Source organism: Trichosurus vulpecula, chromosome 3 (assembly GCF_011100635.1).
Source record: "Trichosurus vulpecula isolate mTriVul1 chromosome 3, mTriVul1.pri, whole genome shotgun sequence".
In the NCBI taxonomy this organism is placed as follows: domain Eukaryota; kingdom Metazoa; phylum Chordata; class Mammalia; order Diprotodontia; family Phalangeridae; genus Trichosurus; species Trichosurus vulpecula.
Window position 1 is genome coordinate 293,410,330 of NC_050575.1, and position 27,803 is coordinate 293,438,132.

General features: G+C 42.7%; 1 protein-coding gene across 1 annotated transcript in view; it reads left to right on the top strand.

Annotated features, from left to right (window-relative positions):
- The window catches only part of C3H8orf74 (chromosome 3 C8orf74 homolog), a 43,764-nt gene extending 20,192 nt beyond the window's left edge, over positions 1 to 23,572 (top strand). Inside the window, exons 3-4 of the mRNA XM_036748354.1 lie at positions 22,167 to 22,570; positions 23,351 to 23,572. Coding sequence (XP_036604249.1) covers positions 22,167 to 22,570; positions 23,351 to 23,572 — 626 coding nt within the window. The remainder of the gene's footprint in view (positions 1 to 22,166; positions 22,571 to 23,350) is intronic.
- Positions 23,573 to 27,803: the final 4,231 nt, after the last annotated feature.

Genomic DNA, 27,803 nt, shown 5'->3' on the forward strand with positions numbered 1-27,803 from the left:
AGTCGTAGATCATAAATCTAGAGCTACATTTCTTGGCTTGAAGCCTAGAGAGGTTAAATGACTTACTCAAAGTCACACAAACAGCAAATGTTGGAAACCTGAACAGCTGCTGAGATTTAGGGTGTTGGAAGGACACTCCAACTAGTTCTGATTTGCAAAATCATATATGGTGAATGGTAGGGGAAAGGAGAGGTGCTGACTTGTACCCTAGCTTGGGGCAAAGAACAGGAGATAAGAGGGCTCATTGTCCTCTATCCTTTAATTCTACCACAAATGCTAAGATTAGCTAGTTGAGTGGGAAAAGGGTCAGCACTTTTTCTGAAGCTTCTGGTTTCCAAGGAACTTTGCTTATCCAGATCATGTGAACCCAAGAGTCAGAGCATGGCTGTGGTAATTCTCCTTCCCAGGAGAAAAGTCTCATAACCTAGTTCCCACCACCTTTCCAGGCATATTTTGTGTTATTTACCTCTACATACCCTATGTTCCTACCAAACTGGACTTATCCCTGTTCCCCAAACTCACTACTCTATTCTGTGGCTCCATGCATTCACACAAGCTGGTTCTTCCTCCAATCAGTCACTTGAAGTTCCATGAGGGAAAGAAGTCCTCTTTGCCTTAAGGGGAATAACCTCAGAGACATGGACAAGGATGTTCATCCTTCATGGCTCCTGAGGATCTGCATCTGCCCTGGGTATGAAGCCGGGAGGAAGGGAATGAATGAGAGAAAAGGGCTCTGAACTTGGGAGTCAGAATATCTGGTTTGAGAATCCAGCCTTACAATTGACTTTGTGACTAGTTTTGTGACCTGAGACAGTGAACGAGTAAATATTTGTTAAGTACTCTCTATATGCTGGGCACTGGGCTAAGCTCAGTGAATACAAAAAAAAGTCAATAGATAGTACCTCTTCTCAAAGAGCTTGAAGTCTAATGGGGGAGATAACATACAAACAACTCAGTACAAACAAACTATAGACAGGATAAATTGGAGTCAAACAACAGAGTGAAGGCACTAAAACTAAGTGGGGAGGACACACGGGAAAAGCTTCCTGTAGAAGGTGAGGTTTTATCTGGGACTTAAAGAAGCCAGGGAAACCAGAAGGTAGAGATGAGGAAGGAAAGCATTCCAGGCATGGAGGACAATGAGTGGGAATGCCTAGAATTGGGAGATGGGAATGTCTTGTGCAAGAAGCAGCAAGGAGGCCGGTGTCACCACATTACAGAGTTACATGGGGGAAAGGGAGAAGACATAAGAAGAATGGAAAGGTGAGCAGAGTTGGGGCAGACCATGAAGGGCTCTGAACACCAAAGAGAAGATTTTTATATTTGATTCTAGAGGTGATAGGGAGCCACTGGAGTTTATTGAGTAAGGGGAGAAACATGGTCAGATCTGCACTTTAGGAACACCACTTGGGCAGCTGAGCAGAGGAGGGACTGGAATGGGGAGAAAGGTAGTGGAGACCCACCAGCAGGCTAGGAGGGCCCATACCAGGGTGGTAACAGCATCCCTTCCCTCCATATGCCTCCTTTTCCTTATCTGTAAATTGTTGGATTAGATGTGGGCTAAGGATACTTAACATTCTATGATACTAGATGACTTCTGAAGCTCCTCTGCCTTCAGTAGTCCCTAAAACCCCATGATGTCTACTTCAGCAAAATCTACAGGCAAAAAAAAATTAGGCAGGAGTAGCAGCTCGGTTTCTAACTTAATAAGTGATCTTGAACACCTCAGATATGCTCAGAAATGTAGACCTTGAAGTCAGGCCCAAGAAAAAGGCTGTCTTTTTTTTTTTGAGGCAATTGAGGTTAAATGACTTGTCTAGGGTCACAAAGCTAGTAAGTGTCTGAGGTTGGATTTGAACTCAGGCCCTCCTGACTCTAGGGCTGGTTCTCTATCTACTGTACCACCTGGCTGTCCCTAAGGCTGTCATTCTTGAGGGCATCATGCTGGCTCTGGATTCAAAGCCTAGCTCTGTCATTAACTACCTGTGTGACCCAATTTTAAATCCATGATCATAAAGTATTACTATCATCTTACAAGATAAGCTAGATTGCAGCAAACCTCAAGATGGTAGGGGACCACATACTCGCGCACACACACACACGTGGGACAGCCTGTTTTTGAGGCTTGGCTCTGCCATCTACCAAACATGTGATCTTGGGTAAGTCTCTCTGGGACCTCTCTGAGAGTCAAATTCCTCACCTGTAACATGGGGCCACCACTTGCTCGGGGTTGCTATGATGAAAGTGCTTTGTAAATATTAAAAGGCTAGATAGAATAGTTTATTCTTATTGTTATTATTGTAAGTGGCCCAATCAGAATTTGGATAATACTAATAGTAGGTAATATTAAATAGAGCTTGCTATGTGCTAAGCACTTCATAGTTATTATTTCATTTGATCCTCATGACAGCCCTGGGAGGGAGGCATTATAATCCCCATCTTACAGATGAAGAAACTGAGACAAACAGAGGTTAACCTCCACACAACTAGAAATTGTCAGAAGCTGAATTTAAACTCAGACATTCCTGACTCCAGGTCCTGGAGTTCTATCCACTATGAAAGCCATTATCCTAACCTGTCCCTTGGACTTCTGCTATTCAGCCCCAGCCACACATGCTGGATTCAATTGCTTTTAATCTGCTAAGTGGACCTGTGTCAACTTGTAAAGAGAAGAGGGTCTGACTTGGAGCTTTAGATAGGGAAGAAAAGACCTAGTCCAGGCCTTGACCCCCAAACTTCCTCAAACTCAGGCTGGTCCTTACATTTAGGACAGCTCCTGAGGTAGAAGTATGTGTGTGTGTGTGTGTGTGTGTGTGTGTGTGTGTGTGGTACTAGGGTTTCTGCAGAGGTGCTGGGCTTCTCTGGGAGTAGACCCTGTGGGGTCTCTCCAATAGAGACTCCCATAGAGTCATGACTACAGAGTAGGAGAGGTTGGCTGCCTTTGTGGCCTGAGATGACACGGGGGATGACCTCCTTCCCACCCAAAGCTACCTAAATAATCCTTCCTGGAGAAGCAGGAACTATTTATGGGTGGAATGACAAGATGTCACTGTAGAGACTGGGACTCACAAAGACACCTGGATCATATGTGCAAGTGCAAAGCAGCCCTTCCCATCTGGAGGCTGCCCCAGGCAACTAAAATCCCCCAGTTTGTCACAGCGCATAGGCTCATGCCCATTCTGACCCCAGCTCCCGGGGTGGCCCCAAGTTTCTGATTAGCTCAGCAAGGTCCACAGTCCCACCTTTTTGCCTTGACTCTGGTGAGGATTTATGGATCGGATTGGTGCACATTCAAGGTGTCCCAAAAGTCTTAGTGTAATTGTAAGTTACTAAAGTTTAAAGATTTAAGCTACCAAAGCTTAGGACTGCACTAAGACTTTTGGGATACTCGATACATAAACATTTGGGGGTGGGGGGCACCAGCAAGCACAGCCTCATAGGATTACATATTTAGAACTGGAAGAAAACTTAGGGGGTCATTTAAACCGACCCTTTCCTTTAAACAAATGAGTTAATTGAGGCCTAGGAAAATTATGCGACTTGCCCAAAGTAATAAGGATAGTCAGTGGCAAAGCAGGGATTTGAGCCTAGGCCCTCTGAATCCAAATCCGGAGTTTTAGCTGCTGGGCAAGTGAGGGAAGGGAATAAGCAATTATTATTAAGCAAATATTATCTCATTTGATCATGCTTTTTTCTCACTGGCTGCCTCTCAAGGACAACAAGGTAAAGGCCCCCAAAGTCCTGGAAGTTATGGCTCTGATTTGCTATTTTATGGCTAGGTGGCTACTACTCTCCAACTGGGGATGAGGTCATCCCTGCAACTAGGTCTGAGGGATCTGGGAAAAAGCAACTACTTGGGATGCATGACTCTCAAATCTGAGATGCCAATGAGCTTTGCATCACCATTCTCTGGGTGAGAAGAATGTGTATGTGGGTAGGCCTTGGAGATAGGGATGCTCCATAAATGCCTCTCCCATACTTTCCCTGTCAGGAGAAGTTACTGGATTGCCTAACATAGACTTTTCATCATTGTTGTTATTCAGTCATTTCAGTCATGTCCAACTCTTCACAACCCCAATTGGAGTTTTCTTGGCAGAGATAATGGAGTGGTTTGCTATTTCCTTCTCCAGCCATTTTACAGATGAGGAAAACAGGGTTAAGTGACTTGCCCAGGGTCACACAGCTGGTAAATGTCTGATGCCAGATTTGAACTCAGGAAGATGAATATTCCTGACTCCAAACCTGGCACTCTATCCACCACACCATCTAGCTACCTCAATATACACTTATCCCCAGCAAATAAGGAGAAAAAAGGAACCTCAAGAAGTAAGATCTTTAACCATTCTCTGAGACATTCTCCTGAAAACCAAGAAAACATGGGTAAGAACTGCCGAGAGTATAGGACAGCAAAAGCAAATTCAGAGATGGTGATAAGCAAGTTGAATATGAGTGATAAGCATCTGACTGATATATTCCTGACTTGGATCTGTTAGTCTAATTACTGCTCCTGATAATATCAGGGATCCTATCTCTTGGTACTGTTTCTAGGAAAAATATTAAAGGAGTAACAGAACAGGTCTAGTCCAGAGAGAGTTATTCAAATGTTGTCCAAAAAGCTGAGTGTGGGAGTAGGGAGAAAAGAACATATTTGTCCCACTTGTCTCCCAAAAAAAAGATAATATCAGCTCACATTTATATGGCACTTTATACTTTGTAATGTGAAAGGGTTTTCTTCATAGCAACCCATTTTATAGATGCAGACGTTGAGGCTCAGCAAAGCTATGTAACTTGGCCAGCTTGTTGGAATCAGGACTAGAACTCAATTCTCTTGATTCCAAGGTCGAAGCTCTCTCTGACGATTAACAGGCTAGCACTCTATAGCATATTAGATTTACAAAGTCCCTTATGTGGTTAAAGATATATGAAGTAGCCTCACAGCTCTGGGAAGTATGTATCCCAGAATCTCAGAACTAGAAGGAAAACCAGGGTTCTGCCTGTCTCAACTCATTCTTGATCAGGAATTATCTTTATAATATCTTCAACAATTGGTCATCCAGCTTTCACTTTAAGGACTCTAGGAAACCCAAAGCAGTCCATTATGTTTTTGTACAACTCTCATTGTCAAGCCCAAATTTGGCTCTCCCCAACTTTCAGGCATGGTGGACAGCCATTGAAAATGTCCAGAGTTGGGAGATGGAGTATCTTGTGTGAGGAACAGCAAAGAGGCCGGTGTCACTGAATCACAAAATTCTTGGGGAGGGCAAGGTCAGGGGAGTAAAGTATAAGAAGACTGGGAAGGTAGGAAGGGGCCGGACTGTGGTTCCATCTCTGTCTTCTGGAGCCAAGCAGAGGCAAATCCCTCTCTTTTACAAGGACCACTTAAGATGTCTGCCATATTCATTCCTAAATCTTATTTAGTTGAAATATTCCCCATTCTTCAATGAACCATTTAATGGCATAATCTCCAGGATCTTCACTAGCCTGCTCATCCTCCTCTTATGCCCTTCCAGAAATTTAATACAACTAAACTCAATGCTCAGATGGAATCTGGCAGAGTACCACCGGACTACTGTGTCCCAGGTCCTGAATACTTGCCTCCCAATGCTACTACTCTCCAAAGTTACCAATGCTCTAAGTGCCAAACCATCCTTCTTGACTTCTCTGCACCCTTTGATAATGTTGATTACCCTGTTCTTGATATCTTCTTCTTTCTAGGTTTTCATGACACTGCTATACTCTAATTGAGTTCTCCTGTCTGAACGCTCCTTCTCAATCTCCTTTGCTGGATCTTTGTCCAGATGATTTATATCCACAGACAGAGGGCATCTCCACAGGGTTCTGTCCTGGACCTTCTTTTCTTCTCCCTCTATACTCTTTCATTTAGTGATCTCATCACCTCACATGGATTGAATTATCATCTTTATGCTGATGGTTCTCAAATCTACTCATCTACTCCTACTAACCTCTCTGCTGACCTCCAGTCTTGCATCTCCGACTGCCTAATGGATATCTCAAACTGAATGTCCTTAAGGCATCTTAAATATAACATGTCTACAATTGAACTCATTATCTTTCCCCAGTCTTTCCCCCCTTCTTAATTTCACTGTTACTGTTGAGAGTACCACTCTCCTCTCAGTTACTGAGGCTCGCAACATAGGTGTTAATCATCCCTCCTCTCTTCATTGTTACCCCTCTCATATCTGACACCTCAGCAGAGACAGGCCTTCATCATCTCCCCCACCCACCCCCGCCCCGGACTGTTGCATCAACCTACTGATTGGCCTCCCTGCCTCAAGTCTTCCTACTTGCAGTACATCCTTCATTCAGCTGTCAAATTGGTCTTCCTAAAGTAAGGATCTGGCCATCTCTCTCTCTCTTTCTCTCTCTCTCTCTTACTCTCTCTCTCTCTCTCTCTCACACACACACACACACACACACACTCACTTTCTCTCTCTCCCTCTCTCTCACACACATACACACACTCACACTCTCTTTCTCTCACACACACACTCTCTTTCTCACACACACAGTCACTCACTCTCTCTCTCTCTCTCTCTCACACACACACACACACACTCACTCTCTCTCTCTCACACACACACACACACACACACACACTACTCAGTAAACTCCAGTGACTCCCTATTAGCTTCAGCATCAACTTTAAAATCTTCTCTTTGGCACTCAAGGCCCCGCACTACTTGGCCCCTTCCTATCTTCCCAGTCTTCTTATACTTTATTCCCCTGACCTTGCCCTACCCATGAACTTTGTGATTCAGTGACACTGGCCTCTTTGCTGTTCCTCACACAAGACACTCTATCTCCTGACTCTGGACATTTTCAATGGCTGTCCACCATGCCTAGAATTCTCTCCTTCCTTGTCTCTTCCTCCTGTCTTCTCTGATTTCTTTCAAGTTCCAATTAAAAATCCTACCTTCTACAAAGAGACTTTCTTGACCCTTCTTAATGCCAGTGTTCTCTCTCTCTCTCTCTCTCTCTCTCTCTCTCTCTCTCTCTCTCTTTCTCTCTCTCTGTTGATTATTTCCATCCTGTATATAGCTTGTTTGTACATGGTTGTTTGGGGCAGCTAGGTGGTGCAGTGGAAAGCGCCAATCCTGGAGTCAGGAGAACCTGAGTTCAAATCTGGCCTCAGATACTTACTAGCTGTGTGACTCTGGACAAGTCACTTAATCCTGTTGGCCTCAGTTTCCTCATCTGTAAAATGAGCTGGAGAAGGAAATGACAAACCACTCTAATTTCTCTGCCAAGAAAACCCCAAAAGGGGTCATGAAGAGTTGGACACAACTGAAACGACTGAACAACAACGAAGTTATTTGCATTGTCTCCTCCATTAGTCCGTGAGCTCCTTAAGAGTAGGGACTGTTTTTTTTTTCACCTACTTTATATCTCTGGACCTTAGCATAGTGCCTAGAACGTAATAGGATCCTTAACGAATACTATTTGACAGACTGACTGACCAAGTTCCTCTTTAGCACAACCGCTGGCTAACCACGCCCTCTCCATTTTGTACTTAAGAATTTGGGTTTTTGTATGTATCCAAATGTAAGACTTTACATTTATCCCTATTGAATTTAGTCTCATTAAATTCAGCCTTCTCTTACCTGCCAAGATCTTTTTGGATCCTGATCCTCCCGTGTGTTAGCTGTCCCTCCCAGCTTTGTGTCATCTGAGAGCCGGATGGATGCTATTTAGTCCTTTATCTAAGTAACTGGTAAAAATGTTAAACAGCATAGGGCCAAGCACAGGTCCCTGGGGCTGTGAACTGGAGAACTCTTGCCGTGTCAACAATAAAACATTCACATCTGCTCTTCTGAGTTTGGCCATCCAAGCAGTCATAAATCCATCTAGTTGTATTATCATCTAGTCTGCATCTCTTCCCAAGAATAGCATGAGATACTTTATCAAAAACTAAGCTAAAACTGAATAAACTATAATCATTCCCCTCATCTACTTAGAGAGAAGGGAGGGGTGGAGAAAGAGAGGAGAGAGACAGACAGACAGAGACAGATAGATGGAGAGAAAACTCTAGCAAATAAAAATGTCCAGATAATTGAAGTCCCCTATCATGCCTTTATGCCAGATTTATGATGTTTTCTAAATTCCTCATCTCTTTCCTCTTTCTGTAGTTATTCTGGGGTACACTCCGATGACAAAATCAGTTTTCTTTCTCCCTCTGCTGACATTCACTCAAATACTATCCATCATTTCCCCCACCCCCACCTCTACTCTGGTTCCTGGATTTCCTTAAATGAACGACAGTCTAGTTTCTAGGTCCAATCATTTAACCACTTCTGAACTCATCTACCTATACTGTCATCTAGCCCACATCTCTCCATCTTGTCCACAAAGATAACAAAAAAACCTTTTCCTGTCCTTTACCAAAGTCCAGATAAACTATCCATAAAATTCCCCTGCTCTGCCACTTTAGTAATCTTATCAAGAAAAAGTAAAGTCAATCCAGCATGATCTGTTCTTAGTGAAGCCATATTTATGATCAGATTTCCTTTTCTTGATGGTCACTAACCACACATTTTGTAAAGCCCTAGAATTTTGCCGGTAATAAAAGTATAATTGTCATAATGCCCATTTTATACCTTAGGAATCTGGGTCTCTAAGGACTAATAAAACAGCTAGTCAGTGGCAGAGTCTGGACATGAACTCACATCTTCTGACTTGAGGCCCATTGGAATGGAATGGAAAAGCACTCACTATGTGCCAACTCTGAGGAAAGAAAACTCTGTGCTAAGCATTGGAGATGGAAATAGAAAATTGAGACAGTCTCTTTTCTCAGGGAGTTCATGTTCTGATTTGAAGAGACAACATACAAAGGAGGGAGTGGAGGAGCTACAGAGTACTCAGGCAAAGGAAGTCTCAGAGCAGATGACAAAATCCTGATGACTTTGGGGGCATGATGGCAGGACAGATAACCCTACAAGAGGACGGTAGACCCAACAGAAAGAGTTTGCCTTTTCTTGCTCACCAATTCCACAATCTTTATTCTGAGGAACTTTAAATAAATTCCAATTTTTGAATTTTCCAACTTATATTAGATAAGGAATATGCATAAAGCAGTCCAAATTCTTTGAATATCAGAAAACACAGTCTATGGAACTCCTTCAGGACAATATTGTACCAGCACTATGTACCAGCACAGAGTTGGCATTATGGTGCCCTTAGTCAACACATTTTGATGATGATGATGATGATGATGATACTCTGAAAAAGCTAGTGCCAAGAATGGGCACACACCTCCTGAAATGCTTGGAAAGAAGTCAGTCGCAGCTTGCCACCACCATTACCCCAGAGATATATGTTTGTATTTCATTCCAAGGTCCTCAAAGCACTGTCTATACATTTCCTCATCTAAGGCTCACAACAACCCTACCAGCTAGGTATTATACTTACTATTATCCCCATCTTACATATAAGGAAACTAGGGCTCAATGAGGCTAAGAGATTTGCCCATGGACACACAGATAGTGAATGTCAAAGTTGTAATTTTAACCCATATCTTCCTGAGCTCAATGTGCCAGCCTGCAAGTGCTCCAGCTATCAGACCAGCCCTTATGAAGATGTGCTGGGAATAGAGCATAACAGGATGTTTCTGGGCACCTCTCCTCTCACCTATGCGTGAGAATGGAACGTAGGCAACTAGATGACACAATGGATAGAACACTGGGCCTGGAGTCAGGAAGACCTGAGTTTAAATCTGGACTCAGACACTCATGTGTGATCCTGGACAAATCATTTAACGTCGGTTTACCTCAGTTTCCTCAACTGTAAAGTAGGGATAATAGCAGCACATACCTTTCAGGAGTGCTGTGAGGATAAAATGAGATATTTGTAAAGTACTTAGCATAATGCCTGGCACATAGTAGGTCCTATATAAATGCTTATTCCCTTCCCTTAGTAGAATCAGGATATCACACAGGAAAGGGCCCAGCTTTTTTAGTCAAACTAAGGTCTAGTGCCAGTCTCATCTGGGGTAGGTTAGTCTTCTTACTTTTTTTAACCTTGTTCCATGAGATCTTTGCTAGATGAGTTTGGGGTATGTGATTTTCAGGGGTGATCTCAAACATACTAAGAGCTTCCTCCTACATGAGACTCATCCTGATCCTCCTAGTACCTTCCCACACACACACACACACACACACAAATTTACTTTGCATTTATTTTGTATACCTTTGTATATATGTTATTTCTATCTCTTCCATTCCAACAGAATATAAGCTCCTTGAGGGTAGAAAATGTTTCTTTTTTTAAGTCTTTAGCCCTAGTGCCTACTACAATCCTGGGCACTTAAGATAAAATTAATACATGCTTGTTGAATGAACAAAATAATGAATCTCCCACACTTGCCTGTGTAACATTAATTCCTTTGGATAAAAGTAAATGTATTGTAAACAGTAGGGTAACCTAGGCTCTGTCCCCTCTACTTGGAAAGCAATCTCTCCACTTCTCCACTTGTTAAAATCCTTCTCTTCATGTCCCCTCTGAGGTGCCACCTGCTCATAAGTTGGAGGAGGCACGGATAGACAGCAGTTGTTCTGAAAAAGATCTAGAGGTTTTAGTGGACTGCAAATCAACATGATCTAGCAGCAAAAAGTGACAGCCAAAAATCAAATGCAACATTGGGAGACAATTAAGAGAAGCGGAGCTTCCAGAAAGATGGGGATGATGATTGCTTTGGACTCTGCCTTCCTCATACCTCATATGAATTGTGTTCAATTCTGGGTGCTACAGTTTTAGAATTCTTAAACTAGGTAACTGACAGCTAGATGGCATAAAATGTTGGAGCTGGAGTCAGGAGTACCTGGGTTTGAATGCTGTTTCAGATGCTAGCTGTATGATGTTAGGCTAACAACTTATATTCTCTCAGGCACCATCTCCTCATTTGAAATATGAGGATAACAATAGTACCTACATCACAGAATGGTAGCACAAATCAAATGAGTTTAGCTCTGAAGCAATTGTCAAAGGGCTATATATATTATATATGTATACATATTTTATATATATTTATGCATATGTTAGTTATCATCAGCATTATTAATTATTATTATAGCTGGATAGTATCCAGAGAAAGGCAACCATGCCCTGAGTCCATGTCATATGAAGATTCATTTAAGGAACTTGGCACACTTAACCTGGTGTGTTGGTAAGCAAAATGGGCTCTTAGCACTTAGTTGGCTTTTGTTTCCTTTGAGTAATTCAGTGTATTTCATTGAGCCTTACTAGGTGCTAAGCCCCAGGCCCAAACCCCTATTAGGTGTAAAACCTATGTGGGTGTAGATTGGTAACTAAGGTGGGGCCCAGGGTGGGGCTAACTCAGGGGAAGGCCTAGTTTACACATGAGTTTGAGTGATAGGTTTGGGACACCAGAGGCTCTTAGACCGTGGGTTTACGTCACCTCTTTGTGACGATTTTAGGTCACGTGGGTGAGTCGCATGTGTGACTCACCCCTGACACTAAAAAAGATATAAAACCAAGGGTTGGCTTTTCTTTCTTTGGAGCTCTTACCCACAGCAGTGGTGGCGCGAGTGACTCTGGGCCAGCCCACATTATGAGCTTCCGGGCTGAACCTAGATGTTGGTAACTATGAATCTGTATTTGGTCTGTCTGTCGATGTTTGTAATTTGTTTAGGGCTCTCACTCGTGTTGGTGTGCTGATGCAGAGACTCCAGGCAGCTGTAGCTAAGGGCCCTCCAGCTTGTAAACCCGGATACTAGGACTTTGTTAAACTCTAGTAACTATGAATTGGGATTTGAATGAGACAAGGTCTGTCTGTTGATATTTGTACTTTGTTTGTATTTTGCTCTGAAGTTCAGGATGCTGGTCTTTTCCCCTGAACTAAGCAAATTGTATTTGTATGCTGAATTAAAGTAAGCTTGTCAACCCCTTAACGTTGCTTTCCTTAGAAAAGCAGATCAAAAGAACCTGTGCTTTGGCAGCGTGTTGGCAGCTTTCTGGGTGCTGGTTGTTGGTGGATCTTACACCCCCACAGAAGCTGCTAGCTGGATTGTGGAAACACCTGGAGAAGATTCAGGGTGGGGGGAGAGAGACAAGAAAACTATCTTCAAGTTCTTAAAGGTCTGTCATGTTAAGGAGGAGCTAGTCTTTGTTCCATTTGACCCCTGGAAGACCAGGAGCAGGGGGCAGAAGTGGCAAAGAGACAAATTCAGGCTCCATATTAGTGAAAGCTCCCTAACAATCAGAGCTATCCAAAAGTGGAACAGACTGTTTTGGGAGGTGGTGAGTTCTTCCCAAGCAGCGTCTGGACAACCACTTGTATGTTATAATGGGGCTTCCTTTCATGTATGAGTTAGACTATATGGTTACTCAGGTCCCTTCCAACTTTCAAATTCTGTGACTCTCCATAAAGTTCACTCCTGATCCCTTCCCCCCTATCCCTCATCTTTCCCTGAATGACCCCTCCTTTTATCCCTTATCATATTCTAACTTGTATTATGGTTATAATTATACCATAGTGTACATGGCTCACTCCATTACTGAACTTTAAACACAAATAAGCAAGAATCTTAGCTAAACTTTACTTCTTCCCCAGCACAATGCGTTGAACAGTTGAACCGAAATGTTAGGACTGATAAAGTTATCAGATTATACAGTGTTAACAGAGAGCAGTTCAATAAGGGAATAGGACATCAAAATAATTTTTTAAAATAGATTTTTATGGATCTTTTGTTTTAACATCAGCTAAATTTCTTCCCCTCATTCCTCCCAGAGAGCTATATGTAACAACGACAAAAAGTTTAAGAAAAATGGGACCACAAATCTGGGGGTTCAAATGAGGGTGACATCAAAAATGAGTGATTATAGATAAGTGAGAAAGACAAATCTCCTCTCTACCATGGGAACCAATTATCTTAGATCTATCATTTTTCAAAAGTTTGGACTTCTTAGACTCTTTAGTTGAATGAACAAACCAATTTGGAAAGAAAGGTGATATATCCCATCATGTTCTGATCCATGGCTCTAGAATCCCCTTCTCCACCCTCCAGGCAACCTGAATGGAATCTACCCACCTTCCTCCCACTCCTGGCAATCACATCTTTTTCTGGCCATCTATACACACCATGCTGCCCTGACTCATCATCCCTATCTTTCCTCCACTCTCCATCCCCACCCCAACCCCCCACACACAACTTGGTCTTCAACCCTGAGGTACTAGGCTGTTATAAGTGGGCATCATCCCTATTTTGCCTAGAACCACACTTCCAAATCACTTTTAGCCATCTCCATATCATGCCCTAGTTGTTGGGCATTTTTTCCTAGCTCCCCTTTATATTTGTTTTACCTCATTAGAACGTGAGATCCTGGAGGGCAAGAATATCTTGCTTGCTTGTTTTTGTATTCCCAGAGCCTAGCAAATGGTAAAAGCTTAATAAATGCTCTACCTATCTATCCATCTATCACAGTGAATTGAATAAATTGATTGAAGGTAGGATCCAAGGGGTGGATTCTCCTGGGACTATATCCACTCAGAAAGACCACAGGAAGACAGGATAGTTTCAGGAACCCTCTCTCCCCAAGGGGTCAAATTGTTCTTCATCAGTCCAAGGTCCAGTAACCATTAAGATCACTTACTCTTGGTTCATTGCAAAAGGACCCTAAACCTGGGGAATGAGGCACCAGCATCTTTGTGACCATCACTGACTAAGAACCATTACTGAATAGCATTGGTTTCCCCAGCCCTTTTGATCTTCAGATGAAAATGGGCTGTGATATATCAAAAATGACTTGTTACTACTGCAAACTCTCAGGATAGCTAGTAAAGGGTTAAAATTCTTGAAGCCTCAACACAAGTGTCGTTTTCCTTTGGAGAGGATCAAACCAGTCCTAACGGCGCTGGGTAATCCCCACTTCCTCCAGGAAGACCGAGCACTAGTGGGTGGTGAAGATTCCCTAGGGTTACTCAGAACTGAATCTACTATCCCCCCTCTTCCTGCAGCTAACCCTGAACTTTCAGTCATAGGGACAGTGTAAGGAGGGCAGTTTCCTAAGTAAAATCAAGAGGAATGACTTACCCTTCAGTGGGGAGAAGCAGTAAGCAGGATTCACTGGAGTGATGTTTGGTGTAGAATTAGGGGGTGGAGGGGGCACCAGTGGGGTGGTATTTGGGATAGAGCAGTGGAAGGGGGTGCAGATGGAGACAAAGGATAGAAGCCAGGAACTTACTGCAGGTCTTAAAAGGGGAAGAAATTCGGGGGAAGGATACAGACCCAGCTCTAGCACCCATCTACAGAGGGATATCCTAAATTCAGAAATGAATCTATTACATCTAACATAGCTCTTCTATCCCTAAGCTGCTCCTGCCCTACACTCTGACATAAAGCAGCAGTGTCACTCCTGCCCACAGGCTATTTCTATGCATTCAATGTGAGGCAAAGGACTGTGGGTAATGGGTGAGAAAATATAAGAGGATTGTGTTCTTGCTCCCATCTTCCAGTCAAAGACCCTAGAAAAAGAATAGCGGGGGTGATACGAATGCCGTTCAAAGGGACTCCCTTCTCCCTGATTATTCCTCAAAGTAGTTTGGAAGCTGTAGGACTGAAAGGGGACTTTTTCCTTGTTCTGTGAACTAACCTCATCACCAGTTTGATCTTAGATCCTATTAGCCGCAAAGCAAATTGAGCACCTCTCAGTTTGCCTCCAGAAGGGTTTGCAACAAAACTTTAACCAGCTTGGGATGTTTCTGGAATCCATCAATAAGCAGGATTCCACCAATTAGACAAGGATACCTGGTCATTTTATAATTATGAAGGATCTAATGACCCTGAAATATCAGCTGAGTAGCAATAGCTTTGACCTAAATCTGAGTGACAGGCAGTGCAGTGGTACAGTAGAAAGAACCTAGAATCTGGAGTCAAAGGCCTGGGTTCAAACCCTTTTTTATTTATTTGTTGTTGTTGTTTAGTTGTTTCCAACTCTTCACGACCCCATTTGGGGTTTTCTTGGCAGAGATACTGGAGCGGTTTGCCATTTCCTTCTCCAGCTCATTTTACAGATGAGGAAACTGAGGCAAACAGAGTTAAGTATCGACTATCTATGTGACCTTAAACAAGTCAGTTTCCTCAGCTCTAAGATGATAGGGTTGAACTAGAAGAATCAGATCTAGGATTCTGTTAATCAAGATAGGGTCTTTCTCATTCATCTTTGTAAGTAGAAATCAGCTTAACCCTTGTTCACCTCACCCCACCCCCCAACACCTAGCCTTTTCCCCTTTGTCTCAAAGCTGCTTTGAAGTTTCTAGCTAATTAGTAGGGCTAAATTTAGTTTTCACTTTCACTTCAAACTTTGACCTCTCCTCTCCCAACTTTCCTGTACAGATGAGGCTGGTGGAAACAACTCTCTAGACACCCCAGCTTTGACCCTGAAATCTATTCTGATATACTTTATAATAATTTAGTATATAATATCTATATATTATATGTTACATATCATATGTTTAGTATACAAATCTACATATTATGTTACATATATAATATGTACGTTATATATAATCATTTAGTGCATAATAATTATTTAGTGATTTAAGGTTTTCAAAGCCTTTTATATATAAATTATCTCATTTAACCCAGTGAGACTGATAATACATATAATTATTTTCTTTTTCTGATGGAGAAACTGAGGCTCAGAGAGGTTAAGTTAGTCAGGCAACTAGCATTTATTCAAGGTGCTTCTAAGAGTCAGGCACCATGTTAAGCACTACGGATACAAAGAAAGGCAAAAAACAGCTCCTACTCTCAAAGAGCTCACAGTCTAACCAGGGAGACAACATGCAAACAGCTATGTACAGAGAAAATATAAACAGGATAAACTGGAAATACTCAGCAGAAGGAAGATTCTAAGATTAAGGAGGACTGGGAAAGTCTCTTGTAGAAATTGGGAATTTGGCTGAGACATAAAGGAAGCCAGGGAAGTCAGGAGGGAGGCATAGATGAGGGGGAAATGGTTCCCGGCATAGGGATAGCTGGTGAAAACGCCCAGAGTTGGACAGGGTCAGGTATGTGGAACAGCAAGGAAGTCAATGTCCCTGGATCACAGAGCATGTGAAAGGGAGTGAGGGGTAAGAAGACTAGAAAGGGAGGAAGGAGATGAGTTATGAAGGGCTTGAAAACCAAACAGAGGATTTCGTATTTGATCTTGGAGGTGATAGGAGGTGATAGGAGGTGATAGGAGGTGATACGGTCAGACCCAAATTTTAGGAAGATCCATTTCACAATTGAGAAGATGGATGAGGGAAAGAGATCAACCAGAGAGCTGTTGCAATGAGTTAAGTAACTTTCCCATGGTCACATGACTTGTAGGCGTCAGAGGCAGAATTCCAACGCAGGTTTTCTGACTCTAAATCTATTGTATCACTCAGTCAATCACAGACAATGTCCCTAAGGTCCTTGGAGGCTCAGGTCGGGTTTCAGAAGATGACTCTTTACTGGAGATTCTAGCTCACGCAAGCATAGATCATACTGAGAATTGAAAAAGACTTCAGATGGTTCTATTCTAAACCTCTCGTTTTACATATGAGGAAACTGAGGTCCATTGAAGTAAAGTCACTTGCCTAAGGTCACACAGCTGCCAAGTGGCAGAGCTGGGGTTTAAACCCCAGACCCTCTGGCTCCAAATTCAGGACCTTTTCCACTACACTCCAGTGCTGAAACAGGACTGCAGAATATTGGTTTCAGTGAAGAGGAGGGGAGTGGCATTATATAGTGATTGCTGGATTTGGAGTCAGAGGACCTGGATTCAAATCCCATCTCTGCCACTTATTTCCTGTGTGACCTTCAGCAAGTCACTTAGGCTGTATGGTCCTTGGCATCCTTACCTGTAAAACTGAGTTGGACTAGAGGACCTCCAAGTTCCCTTCCACCTTTAAGTACATGATCCTTGGAGTCAGAAGATAGATGGGGGTGGGGGCATAAGTAAGCTTTGACTCTCAGAGTTCCAGGAGACAGAAAAGTCAAATATTCTATAACTGGGGCTCTGTCTCCCAGTAAATGCCTTCCCTCTTTCTTCTCTCAAATGCATATAAGATTTAGCCATCTTTTACACTTTGGTAGAAATGAATTTTTTGGAGTTTACTACAAGATTAGATTTTGGAGCAGGGTGAAGATCAGGACACTGAGTATGGGAAAAATGGGAGGAGACCCCTAAAAAGGACCGCAAAAGGTAGACTGTGCAATACTCAATCTTTATCTACTCCAAATTTTTTTTGGAAAGTAGGCCCTGATAAAGGCCTCCTGAATGGAAAATCATGCAACTCCAAACTCTGCTTTGACTCTCTTTTGGCTAGAGTTGAAGTGACTGCAGGCAAACTGGTTTTTCAGGGGGCATTAGTGGAACCCTGGTATATCCCCCCTCCCCAAAAGAAGGGGAGGCCTCTTTCCAAGGATTTTCCAGCCAGACTCTCCAAAATTTATGTGGGGTACAATCAATCTTACAAAACCCTGAACCCTATTTGTATGCATTTGGGGGGAGCGGTTGGTGACAGGAGGAGGTAAGTTTAGTGATTCTTAAAATCAAATGTCTTTTCGCCCTGGATTTTGAAGTCCTACAATGCTGCCTTTCCAGTCCTCTCCTCCTCCTCCTCTCCTATCCCCACCCAGTCCCCATGCCTCCAGTGTTCTGTGCAGGTGCTGGCCTTCAGGGAGTTATGGGGGGAGGGGGTTGTCTTCAGGAAGTTCCCAGCAGCCAATGCAAATCAAGGCAACTCCCTGATGTTGAAGTTGAACCTGCAGGCACAGATCTGTCTGAGGAAAGCAGCCCGGGCTTCTCCCGGAGATTTAATCCATGGGTTTCTGAGTCACCTGCCCTGGACTTCCCAACATATGGTTTAAGAAGTGCTCTCCAGGGGCCAAGAAACTTCTTCTTAAGCCTTAGATTTTCTCTTTCTGTAAATTAAAATCAACTCTCTCCCAAAAGAAGCTGGGCCCAGTAAGGGAAAAGTGAAGACTCGGTGAGGCTGTGGATGTAACTCCAACCCCAACGAAGACTCAGTATGTGACCTCAGACAACTGTCTGGACTATACCTTAATTGTGTCAAGAGAGAAGCAAAACTGAGAGAATATTAAGAATAATAAAAGGACTACAGGTTAAATCCATGTGATCAAGAATACATTCCTGTGGTGGTTGTCCAAACCTTCAACCTGTCAATCAGTCAATCAATAAACATTTATTAAGCACCTACTATGTGCCAGGTACCCCGCTAAGAGCTAGGGATACAAAAGAGGCAAAAGACAGTCCCTGCCCCCAAAGGAGCTTACAATCTAATGGGGAAGACAACATGCAAATAAACATATACAAGGCATGCCATACACAGGATAAATAGGAAATAGTGTAAAGAGGGAAGGCACTGGAGTTCAGAGGGGTTGTGGAGAAGACTTCCTATAGAAGGTGGGATTGTAGTTGGGACCCCCGAGGAAGCCAAGAAAGTCAGTAGGATTCAGAATTTCAGTTGGCTAGGAGCCGACACCCATCCTCCACCACTGCACCAGGTCCCCCTACCAATGTATGTCTGAATACGGAGGCTTTGGGAAAGGGACGGGAACAGTCCACGACAGGACAAGCTGCAGTGTGTACTGATATTGAGGGTGCTTTCTTCAGCAAATGACAAAGGAAAGGCGTGAATTCAAATGTGGCAGAGAGTTACTCCACATTGGTCTAGAACCCAGTTTTGATTATCAAACTGAATCACCGTCCTCTCTCTCTTCTCTACTAATCCATGTGCTTCCAGGTGGGATGGAAAAAAGGATTAAGGAAACACCAATTAAGCACCTACTCCTTGCCACTGTGCTAAGTGCTTTACAAATATTAGCTTCTCCTTTGAGCCTCACCACAACCAGGGTAGGGTGGGGAGAGTGCTGTTATTAGCCTCCGTTTACAATTGAAGAAACTGAGGCAGACAGAAGTTAAGATGATTTGCCCAGAGTCATACAGCTCATAAGAGTCTGAGATTGGATTTGAACTCTGGTCTTCCAGACTCTAGGACCAGCACTCTATTCACCGCACCACCTGGCTACCTCTATCATTGAAGAATGCTGGACTTGGAAGCAGGGGACTTGGATTCAAATCTCAGTTCAGCCACTACCTAAGTGACTTTGGGCAAATCATTAGCATCTGGCCAATCCTTCCACCAACTCTCTAAGACCATTATCCTTGTTCTGTCTTACTTCTTCCCCTTCCCATTCTCAACTCACATTCTACATACTTTTCTCCACTCTCCAATTCCCTATTCCTCTTTTCAACACTGTGTCCTGAGTCATCTCGAGGCATCCTGATGGCTCTGGAGGAGAAAGCAAGGCTGGTGACCTTGAACAGCCCTCCCTCACTCAAATCTAAGTCAACTTCAAGTCATGTCATCATTTCCCTCATGTCATGGTCCTCTTCGAAAACAAAGGACAAATGCAACCTCTCAGTAGACTGAGCTGCCTGAATGGGGACCCAGCTACTTGGGTAACTCAGCTCATTCTCTCCCTCTCCTCCTCCTCCTCTCCAAAGGAAAATAAATTTTGATGGCTGGAAGCTGCCCACTTAATTTGTGGTTTACTGGCTAGACTTCTTTCTTTCCTCCCTTCCTTTCTTCCTTTTACAAAACCTTAAACCCAGTTCACTCTGAAGCTCACAGATTGGACCACAATAGGTCCTGGCCCAAGCTCCACTTAATGGCTGTATTTTAGGCCCTCCTGGCTTAAAGTGAATGTCAATGGTAACTGTTTCCTCACTCTTAGTGGGTACATGTAAAGGCCTTAGCCTAAAATGGCCAAGGTCTCTCACTGCATCCTGGGTCATCTCCAATCATTCTGATGGATCTAGATGACTCTGGAGTAGAAAGTGAGGCTGGTGACCTTGCACAGCCCTCCCTCCCTCAAATCAAAGTCAACTGCAAGTCATGTCATCATGTCCCTGATGTCATGGTTCTCTTCAAAAACAAAGGACAAACACAACAACCACGATTCCATCACAGCTAACAGCTTTCCAAAACCTAACCCTGGATTAGTCCCACTATCCATCTCCTCTAAGGCAGCTAGGTGGTGCAGTTGATAGGCCTGGAGACCAAAGACCAGCCTCAGACACTTACTAGTGGTGTGACCCTGAGTAAGTCACTTAACCCTGTTTGCCTCAGTTTTCTCATCTGTAAAATGAGCTGGAGAAGGAAATGGCAAACCACTCCAGTATCTTTGCCAAGAAAACCCCAAATGGGGTCATGAAAAGTTGGACAAGATTGAACACCAACAACAATCCATTTCCTCTCCTGCTACTACTCTTGGGCTACTTACCGAATGGAGCTTGGGAAAGAATACAATAATATTTAATGGGTCTACTATAAATTTATTTTATCTAAACTCAACCAGGCTATCGACTGCAGTAAAGCAATACATTTAGGTCTATTCACTCCTCCCTAACTGATTCTCTATCGTGCTCCCCACAGTGTCTATTCCAAATCTTCTCACCCCAAATGGCCCACACCACCCCCATCCCAACCCTCATAGCTGAGATATCACTTTCTATTTTATTGAAAAAATAGAGGCGTTTTGCCCTGGCCTTCTCTCTCCTTTTCCTATTCTCTATATCTAAAAATCCCTTGACATTATCCCCCATTCTCCCCTCTTTTACTGTCTCTGAAGAAGAGATGGCCCTTCTCAGCAACTCCAATATGTGTACCCTTACCTATTCACTCTTGATTTCTCCAGCAGATCATCCTCACAATTATCCCCTCCTATCAAGCCCATCTCCATCACTGACCTACTGATCACTGAATGGTTTGTCTAGTCATTAGAAATACCTTCATTTTTTTCTTATTTTTTCACTCGATGTTGATTATGCTTGGGAATGTAGCATTTGCACTAATACTAGTTTTCTTTTTAATATTTATTTTCTCATTAACACTATGAGATGAGTAAGATATGTATTGTTACCCCCATTTTTTGGTGAGAAAACTGAGGATTAGGTCACTCACTTTATGGAATCTGCATTCAAGTCTCAGCCCTCTGACTCTTTCCACTTCATCCACTTTATCATACTTTCCATTTTATCATTCTACCTGACATACTTTGGTAGCTTTGGCTAATGCCCACCTGCTTTTTAGTATGGGAAAGAGGGAAAACATGTCGATCCTTAAAATGAACAAGTCGAGAGCTACCTCACTGGTGCCAGGAAGGAGAGGGGTGGAATCTCCCAGGAGGCCAAACTCTGTCCAAACTATAGCTTAAACTGTTGGCAAAGTGAGGGCCTGTTCCTGCCAAATCCTAAGGACAGAAGCATTTTCAATGTTGTACCCCCTTGGATGAATATTTTTTCTAAAACAGTAACTTCCCCACCCTCTTTTTACTCTGGGAGAAGATTAAAGGTAAATATTGCCTCATGGAACCAAGACAACTGGAAAGAGTATCCCACAGGCAAAAATGAGGGGGAGGATTCTTTAAAACATTCCCATCACCAGGAGCCAATTGATGCAGCAGCACCTTCCTAGAGGGGCCTGTGGAACTTGACAGACATTATTCCTATTACCCCACATGCTGTTGGGGTTCAGAGATATTAAGTAACTCAACTGTAGAGTCTGGGGCAAAGTTGGGGAAAAAATCTTGGAGAGGAAAAAAACCCAAGCAGAACTTCTCCCCATAGGGAGAAAGGTTGGGAGCATGTTTTGTTTGGGAGCACATTTTCATACACAAAGGGCAGAAATAGGAGACTGCCTCATGTCATTTTCAGCCTTATTCTGTTTCCCCGACACAGAAGCTGGATTACCAAGACAGACATATAAATCACTTCAGCAATCTTTGTGGGGAGGCAATTGTATGAGCAGATGTGTATCAAGCACAGTAAGGGAAATATTGTACACACACACACACCCTTTCATGTTCATGGCCCCCATGTCCATCCCAGTCTGGACACTTACAAAGAAAGAGAAAAGAGAGAGGGGAGAGCAAGTTCACTCATAATGAACTAATGACTAGGCATCTCAAGGTCTTCTCTCCATTGGCCAAACCCCCACATTGTCTATACGTACCCTGCGGTCTTCAACCTAGAATATTTTCCCTGGCTTAGTGGGAGACAGATGGTTGGTCTGGTAGCTCTTTGGACTTCTTTTCAGAAAGCTCATCCTTTCTTTTGTCTCTTTATGTTCCTAGATTGCTCCACTACTCAGGCCCTAAAGATACTTGGGAACAAGCTCAAAGAATATGAAACAAAGTTTAATCCTTCCAATCTGATGGCTGTCTGTGACTATTTTCACAATACTTTCATCCGGCATTTAAAACTATACCAGTATGTCCTCTGTAGAGACCAGGATGTGTACCAGACCAAGGAATCTGTAGACCTCTGCCCTCCGCCACTGCCCCTTCCATTGTCTGAGGGTGTCGACAAAGAGGTCTGGAAGTATCAACAGAAGGTGGCTGAGCTCACGGCTGCTGAGGTGCAGAAACGGACCAACATGTTGCTTCTGAGGGAGACCTTGCACTTGGAAAGGGAACATACAATGCAGAAGATCTTTGAGGGAGTCACCTTGAAAGAGATGGAAGTCTTAGACCGAGAGGTAAATCACAATATTGCCAAGTGATATGATTGAGAGGTAGCTAGGGAACTGGCCTTGGAGTTAGGAAGACCTGTGTTTAAATCCTGCCCCTGCTATAGGCATTTCCTTCTTTTCTCTAGTTCTTCTTTCCTCTCCCTTCCTTCCTCTTTCCTTTCCTATTTCCTCTTCTTTCCCCCTATTAATGAATCTTTTGGTTCCTCTTCTCCCCTTCCTCATACCCCATTTCTTCTTAATGGGTCCCCCTATCTCTAATTGCTAATATTATTATTGTCACTGTGCATTGGGGGGATTATAGAATCAGAGCATCATAGATATAAAGCTAGGAGGGAGCTCATCTAACCCAACTCTTTATTTGACAAATTTGAAGGAACTGCTCTGATATGAGATTAGAGGTGGAAAAACATGTGGCTAAAATAGCTCTTCCTAGCCTTTGGATTATAGGGTTTTACCATGTGGATTAAGACACTCAATGTGAAAGTTTAGTCCAATGTCCAACTAATAGATTATGCTACTGGAGAAACCACAAATAAAGTCATAAGGAAAGGAAAGGACAAAGCTGGGGCTAGAACTTGAGTTCATTGACTCCTTGTCCAATCATACTGACCTTTGTCCAATGTAACGTCCAGGTAATAAATTACCCTGCTAGAGAAACCACATCTAAAGTCACAGAGGAATGAAAGGACAAAGATGAGACTACTAGTTCATTGTCTCTTAACCCAACCATACTTCCCTGGCTCCCTATAGAACCCTCTAAACCAGCTGTGTCCTGTTTCTCTCCAGGCATTGGAAAATATCATCCGCAAAGCCATCCACACACAGATTGAGTCCCTGAAGGAGCTCTTGGAGAATGAGATAAAGACCACTTATGCAATATTAGACCTAAAACTGCAAAAGAAGACTTTGAAAGCCCCTCTTACCTACCCTCCAGAACCAGGCCAGGCAAGCCAAGTGGAACCCAAAAAGGAAAAAACCAAGAAAACCAAAGAAAAGAAGAAAAAATAGGAGACTGGCACCCAATCTGAGAAATGAAAATTGAGAATAGGTCACTGTTGGCCATAGAAAGCAACATTCACTGTGTTTCCAAGTACTTTGACTCAGACACTTCTTGGAAATTAAATGCGGGTTTTTTAAAAAAGCAAAACCTATAGCCATGCCTGTATGTTAGATGTAGTTGTGATAGAGGGGGTCCCTGAAAATTGAAACCAAGCCAACTTCTTTCTTAGTGGTGGGATAAGAAGTTCTTCTTCATCACCACCTAGCATTGGTATCATCCACATATCGTCTGCTCCATAAATCTTAATTAACCGTTCTCCACTGAGGACAAAACCAATGAAAATGAACTCAAATTGTAGCAGGGAAAAATTAGAGTTCACATCAGTAAAGATATCCTAACTGGCAGAGTAGTTGTAGGATGCTAGAATGATGCCTAGCTCTCTTACCCAGTGATCTTTGGAAAGAGAAACTATATTTGTCTGCTGGGAATTTAGGTACAGGCCTGCCTAAAGGGAATTGGATTAGATGGCTTCTGAAGAACTCTTGTAACTTTGGTAACCTCTGTATAATGTGGGGATATACGTATATCTCACGTGTCAATTGGGCCCCTGGTGCCTGACAATACAAACTCAGGTAAAGCCTTGATGGGGTATTCACAAAATCCCATTGAGACATGAGCCTCAGCAGGATTTTCCCTAAGAATGAAAAAAAAAACTCCAAACCAATCCACTACTCTGCCTTCTCTAAATCTCCATCTCTGTCTCTGTCTGTCTGTCTGTCTGTCTCTCTCTCTCTCCCTTTCTCCAAACTAATAAGCAAATACTTATTAAGCATTTATTAAATATTCACAGCACTGTACTAGGCACTAAGGATACAAAGAAAAAAATTTAAAAAGTTGCTGCCCTCAAGAAGCTTTCATTCTATTGGGGGGTGGGGAGGGAGATACGAGGTGCAAGCAGAGAAGCGTAGACATCATTATTTAATTAGAGAAAGAATTTTCCATTTAGATGGCTGTGGATCTGAGCCTTGAAGAAATTTAGAAATTCCGAGGAGCAGGGGTGAGGAGGAAGTGCATTCCAGGCACAGACTCAGGAAATGGAATCCATAGTACAGTGAATCACAGACCAGTTTGGCCAATTATAAGGCTTTTGCAATGGTACTCTTCCCAGCCTTTCCCCTCATTCTACCTCTCATTGAGGCTCCATCTCTCCTTCCATCTTCTCAAGCTGATGCTGGCCCCTCTGTACACATTTTTCTCTATGGAAGTTGTGTGGATAGACAGGCCTTTCTCCAGGTCCACTCACAGTCTTATTTCCCCTTCTGTGTCTGTGATTGTACTTGTGTCTGGCTATGAATATGCACGGTCTATATGTTTTCTAGGGTTCCCTTTTAAAGACTAAATCCAAGGGCCAGCTCAGATGTGTGAACTCTATTATTCCCAAGGAACTAACTCAATTACTTTCTCAGATGCAACCAAGAAGCTGTGGGCTTGAGTTCCCAGGGGCTTGAAGCAGGAGTGCAAAGGCTTATCAGTGAGACAATGAGGACTGTGAGAAGAATTTACACTTTTTCCAGGAGCTGGTAAGGGGAGGAGGGTAGGGAGAGAGGGAGGGCTTATTCCACTTCTTTTGGTTTATGTCCAAGAATGATCACTATATATGAATGTCACATGTATGTAGTTATGCAAGCCTTAAAAGGCTATTTGAATTTTAGTAGCTGTAATTATTGTGTAATAGGATCATAGGTTTAGAGCTGGGAGAGACCTCAAAGGTTATCTACAGTTCTCTCATTTTATAGATGAAGAAATGGAGGTCCAGAAGGCTGAAGTGACTTTCTCCAAGGACACACAGGTAGTAAGTAGCTAAGCCAAGATTTTAACCCAGGTTGCCATATTCCAAATCCTGTGATTTTTCCACTCTACCACAGCTGTGACAATGATAGATGATGGATGGAGATGCATGGATGAATAGATGAGGATGGATGGAGGAGGATGGGCTCCATCAAGGCCTAGCTGACTCACTATCCATGTCATGAGTTAGAGCAATATCAGAATAAGGGAATGTTAACCAGCATGGCATACAACAGTGACTCTCTTTTCTGAGATGGCTATGAAGGTTCTGTGGACATTCTGAAAATTTGCTATTTTGGCTGTGACAACACCATTGGTATTGGTATTACCATCCTGACCAATGTGATGAAATTATTGCTATGAATCTTAGAAACAGACAGGGAGACAAAGGATTGTATGGCTGTCCCTAATCAGGACTGTCATTGATTATCACCTGAACAAGTCTCTCTCCTTGGTGTCCCGAAACCCCAGGAAAGTAAGATGCATTTCAGAAAAAATGATAAATATCAATGCCTGACCTTCTGGAAATGCTTTGATGTAAATGGTGCTATCCACTAATGTGAGCAAACCAAGAATGCAAATGAAATGGATTGAAAATTATGTACTCTTTGATTAAGCAGTAAGTATTATCACTTAATAAAGGTGGAAATAGATTTTGCCAACCATAGGCAAGGACTCTAGACTGCTTTTTTATTAATGACATCCTCAGCTCAAAGCCACACAAGTGTATTGAAGATGCATTGTAGGGCAATCCTAACAAATAACTTCATTCCTAAATTCAGATCAGATGAAAGAAGAGGAGACAAAAAAAAAAGTAAAAAAGGGGCAGCTAGGTGACGCAGTGAGTAGATCCCCGGCCCTGGAGTCAGGAGGACCTGAGTTCAAATCCAGCCTCTGACACTTGACACGTTTTCTAGGTGTGTGATCTTGGGCAAGTCACTTAACCCCAACTGCCCTACAAAAAGAAATGGATGGCAAAAATTACACCAATGTCTCTCATGATTGTGAAAATGAGATGGACATATGTACTTAGAATGGCATTTTGAAAATTCTTTTAGTTTGACAGTATAGATCCCAATAAAAATTGAACTATGCCGAAATGGAGTAATTTTTTAAAAGCTCTTATTATCTGCTCTAACCATCGTGAATCAACATACTCCCCCACAATATCAACAGAGAGTATAAAAATATATCAGGTCCTGCCCACAACAATATGCTGTGTCTGTGTTTTCGTCAGGGACTAGAGCAGTAATTTTATCACTAAAGAGAATTCCCCAGATATGGAAACTCTCTCTGTTATTTGGGTTGGCTCCTTCTCTACAACTTATAGTCCCAGAGAATTGGCTAGAGCATTTCAGACTCAGTGTCTTGCCCAGGATTACCCAATCAGCATGTAAGTAGAGGGACCTGAACCAAAGTATTCTTGGCTCCAAGGCCAACTCTGTATCTGCTATGTCACGGCTATTTCTCAAAGTAATGACTGATGATGAAAAATGAGCAATAAACAGGGCCCAGAACTGAGCAAGAGGAGAAGGGAAACTGTGTGACCCTGGGCTAATCATTTAACCTCTCTCTCTGGTCCCGTTTCCTCCTGTAAAATGGCCCTTATCACCTCCAAATTCTATTTAGCTCTCAATCTACGAACTTATGAACTGAAGTTATTTTAGTGAGGCAAACTTTCCCCTGAAATCACATTACATCTTTTTTATACCTATATTCTTCCAGAGAAGCCATATGGCTTTGAATCACAAGCAAAGTGTAAAGAACCCATGATCCCCCTATGGGTAATGGTGAGGTACATAGTGTCCGAAGAACAGGTTGCAACACATTACAAATGTGTTGAGTAAATTACAAATGAGAAAATGTATAGAAGTGGTGTGAAGAAAGTCATCAAAGAAATGTGGACAGTCCATGTGTTCTACTGCTATCTCTGCAATATCCACAGAACTCAAAGAAGACCCCCACCCAGCATGTCAAATGGATCCCCTATGGCAAGTTAATGGGAAGACATGGCCAAGAATCATACAGGATAAGCACGTACAAATGGATTTCATTCTGTACCATTAGAATGCCCACATTAATAAAATCACAATTCCATTGAGTATTGAACTACATACATACTATTATATGACTTGAAACCAACCTGGGGCATCAAGAGACTTGGTTCCTATTGCTAATTCAGCCTTTCTTCATGACCATGAATAAATTACTTCTTAGGACTTAGTTCGCACCTCTCTAAAATGACGGCATTGGATTAAATGATCCAGAGAGCCCTTACAACTCTGACAGTATGTGGTTCTAATACATGATATAAAAATTAGTGGGGGCTCTTGGCTCTTCTCCCAAGCTCAGTGCCAGGATTCAATGCTTCAATTGCATCCCTGAAACAAG